Source organism: Nicrophorus vespilloides, unplaced genomic scaffold (genome assembly GCF_001412225.1).
Source record: "Nicrophorus vespilloides isolate i.1.1-1 unplaced genomic scaffold, Nicve_v1.0, whole genome shotgun sequence".
NCBI classification, from domain to species: Eukaryota; Metazoa; Arthropoda; class Insecta; order Coleoptera; family Silphidae; genus Nicrophorus; species Nicrophorus vespilloides.
In genome coordinates, this window is record NW_017099916.1 from 40,208 (window position 1) to 43,731 (window position 3,524).

General features: G+C 31.0%; 1 protein-coding gene across 1 annotated transcript; it reads left to right on the forward strand.

Moving 5' to 3' along the window:
* Positions 1 to 1,489: 1,489 nt before the first annotated feature.
* On the forward strand, positions 1,490 to 2,489 carry LOC108566068 (putative laccase-16). Its single transcript, XM_017925773.1, has 4 exons — positions 1,490 to 1,498; positions 1,565 to 1,760; positions 1,821 to 2,033; positions 2,092 to 2,489. Exons 1-4 carry the CDS (start codon positions 1,490 to 1,492, stop codon positions 2,487 to 2,489), a joined length of 816 nt encoding a protein of 271 aa, XP_017781262.1.
* Positions 2,490 to 3,524: the final 1,035 nt, after the last annotated feature.

Here is a 3,524-nt window from a genome sequence, read left to right on the forward strand (position 1 = left end):
CGAACGAAATCAATAATTCCCTTAGGAAAAAACAAACAATTATATTTTTTTTGTACTTTATTTTAGTAATCTCTCCAAATCTTGCCATCAAGCAAATCTTTAGCTGATACCATCAGAAACATTTTCCTATTGATTCTTTTGAATGCCCTTTTCGAATTCGTACGAATTCCTCGTAAAGATTTTTGTTTTTCTTTTTTGAATATTTTTTTTTGTTTATCTAGTTATTAACTCGTATTCTGTATTTATATAATAATTTGTTTTGTTTTTATAATTTATGAGAAAGAAAAAAAAACGGAGATAGAAATGAAATCCTCTAAATGGTTACACTTTGCGCGCCATAATCTAGGTAAGTATATAAAGCAGTTACATAATGTCTCTTAATTATTATCTCTCTTCCTCTCTATATATTTTGTATAGTTCCATTTTTTTTACGTGTCTTCTTTTCATACACCTCTTTCCACTCTTGATTTGTCTTCTACTTCCGGTGCTATTTTTTTTTTTCATGTTCTGTATATACAATCACATAAATACATAATTATTTTTTTTGTTTGTTTGTCTGTAAATATCTGAATAGTTAGATTGAGTTTACGAGCTTCATAATATTGTATTATATAGATCGACGTCTCAGTATTTGTGGAGATAACTTATGTATATTATTATTATTATTATTTTCTACGATTACCTAGACGCTGAGAATTATTATTTTTTTTTTGTTTGTTACTTCTAACGTTACTACAGTCAGTATTTCTACTTATTTTTTTTTTTTTTTAATTATTATTTTGTTTTGTAAATGAAAACAAAAAAAAAACGAAAGAAAACATTTTTCCCCTCCCTCACCGTTTATTATACGATAATTACTTCCTATTAACAGAAACCAGCTGTTTACCAACAACACTAACTAAATTCTTTAGATTATTAATCAATTGTCCTAGTCTATAACAGTCTTTAATAACTGGACAAAATATTATTATTATTATTATTTTAATTAGATTAAAATTTAAAAAAAAATACACAACACACACACACACACAGAGAAGAAGAAAAAAAAACAATAGTCTATGGTACTGTTATATTTTTATATATTTTTAGGTTTAAGTATGTGTATAAAATATATGTAAAAAAATTTAGTAGTCTTGTGTACATACATACAAGTTGCATGAAAACCTTAATCCGCTGCATTTTCCCCTGAAACGCTTTTTGCAGGAAAACTTTCAGTTTTCTTTATTTTTCTCACCAAACTTCATCTAAGTTGTTACATCCAGATGGAATGATCCTAGTATTAAAGTGGCTTTAGTTTAAACATGTAGAAGGAATCGTGTATATATTAACATTTATTTTCAGTTTGCTGTATTGTACAAAAAACATAAGCTTCAACATTAGTAGATCAGGTTTGTAAATATAAAAGGATGAAACTTCTGTAAAGTGTATAGTTAATGTAAATAGTGTAAATTACATCGAGGAGGTAGGTATTTCCCTGTAAAATACCGAAATGTATAAAGTCAAATTAATTAGGTTTTTTGTTTTTGGATTGATTTTAAATATGTGTTTATTGGAATTGATTTAGGTTTTGAACCCGCTGGATGCAATTTGCAATCGACCAAGACGTGACGCCGTTTGCGTGAATCAACTTAGGAACGCCAAGAAAGTCGACAGAGCGTTGTTGCAGGAACGTCCAGATGTTAAGATCTTCTTACCATTCAGATTCTTGGTCTATCGTCCAGAGGATCTGTTCAGACCGAACACTTATAACAGATTTTTGGGTAATTTATTTATGAATTTTTGAGTTTTTGTTGGGTGTTAATTGGAGTTTTGGTTTATAGCTGCCCCGGGTGGTGATCACGTATTGAGTTTGATCGACGAAATCTCCCACGTCTCTCCTCCAGCTCCTCTGGTTTCCCAATTGGAAGACACTCCTCCAGAGCAATTCTGTAATGGTGACAACAGACCAGCCGATTGCGGAAAGAACTGCATGTGCACTCACATGATCGATATTCCATTGAACGCCATCGTCGAAGTAGTATTAGTAGATGAAGGTACTAGTTATTTTAACTATTTATTTAACAGGCTTTAACACTCTTTGGATATTTTCAGTACAATCTCCGAATTTGTCGCATCCGTTCCACTTGCACGGATACGCCTTCAACGTGATCGGTATTGGCCGGTCCCCTGATCAGAACGTCAAGAAAATCAACTTGAAGCATGCCCTGGACTTGGACAGAAGAGGTCTCCTCAACAGGCAGTTCAACTTGCCACCAGCTAAGGACACCATCGCCGTTCCTAACAACGGTTACGTGATCTTCCGATTCAGAGCCGACAATCCCGGATACTGGCTCTTCCATTGCCATTTCCTCATGCACATCCTCATCGGAATGAACCTGATCGTCCACGTCGGAACTCAAGCCGATCTTCCACCTGTTCCACCAAACTTCCCGACATGCGGAAACCATTTACCACCGATCACTCCTCCACCACCGCTAACCAATCATTGACACTAAGATTTAGAAATGAAGTGAATGAATTTAAATCGCAAAAGAAGATTTACTAAGTTAACCACTAGACTTATTATTTAAGATTTAAGTAACTATTATTTAATTTGCAAAAACTATTTAAGATTCTTGAAAATCAAATCAAATGTTTATTCTTATATAGTCTATTTTTGTATTATTATTATTATTACTACTATAAGTATTGATTATTCATATAGTTTTTCGTTTCGTGCTCCTTCCTAGTTTTTTAAGAAAATTCTATTTTTGTATACGTCGCATTACTTTTTCAGTTTGGTTTGATTTTTGAAGATGAATAATCATCCATAGAAACTACCTCTATTATTTAGTTTTACGATTTTCATTTCTTCATTATAATTTGTAATCGCTTTAATGTAATTGATAATGGATCGCAGCAATTCTGCGTTCTTTGTTATTTCTTTTTTTTTTTGTTTTGCATGCACCTCGCAATTGTTCGACGAGAGAAAGATAAGAAGCGTACTAGTCCTTAGTACTAAAAATCCTTTTTAAAATTAGGAAAGTAGATTGTATGCGTGGAATGTATATTGTATGTAAGATATGTAAGAAGTAAATAAATATTCAAATATATCAAACTTTTCTACCTTTATTTCACCAATCACTTACTTTATATTTCACTCAATTTTCAATAATCACGTTGTTTTATTTTTCATAAATCTTTCTTTATATAATAAGTAAAGAAGTTAAATATAGACAATCGTGCAAATTAACTCTGTTCGAGTGGCTGAAAATGCAAAAAATGCCTTTTTAGTTATGTAACTTTAAATAAAATTGCAACATTTTCACATTTTATAGATTTTCATTAATTTAGATTTATTATATATTCAAGGAAGTAAATTACGAAATATTATAATATATAAAAATTTCAACAACAACGAAATAATTGGATTGAAAGATTAAATTAAAATGCTGAATTTTAATAACTTTACTGTGGTTTTAGCCGTTTGGCTGTAATACGTGTTCAAAATTTGAAAAATGCTCGAAAAAGCAGTGTTTTTACAT

Excerpts from the sequence above, each read along its gene's own strand:
- LOC108566068 (XM_017925773.1), top strand. Across the intron at positions 1,761-1,820 it reads CACTTATAACAGATTTTTGG|CTGCCCCGGGTGGTGATCAC; the intron begins GTAATTTATTTA and ends TTTGGTTTATAG. Across the intron at positions 2,034-2,091 it reads AGTAGTATTAGTAGATGAAG|TACAATCTCCGAATTTGTCG; the intron begins GTACTAGTTATT and ends GGATATTTTCAG.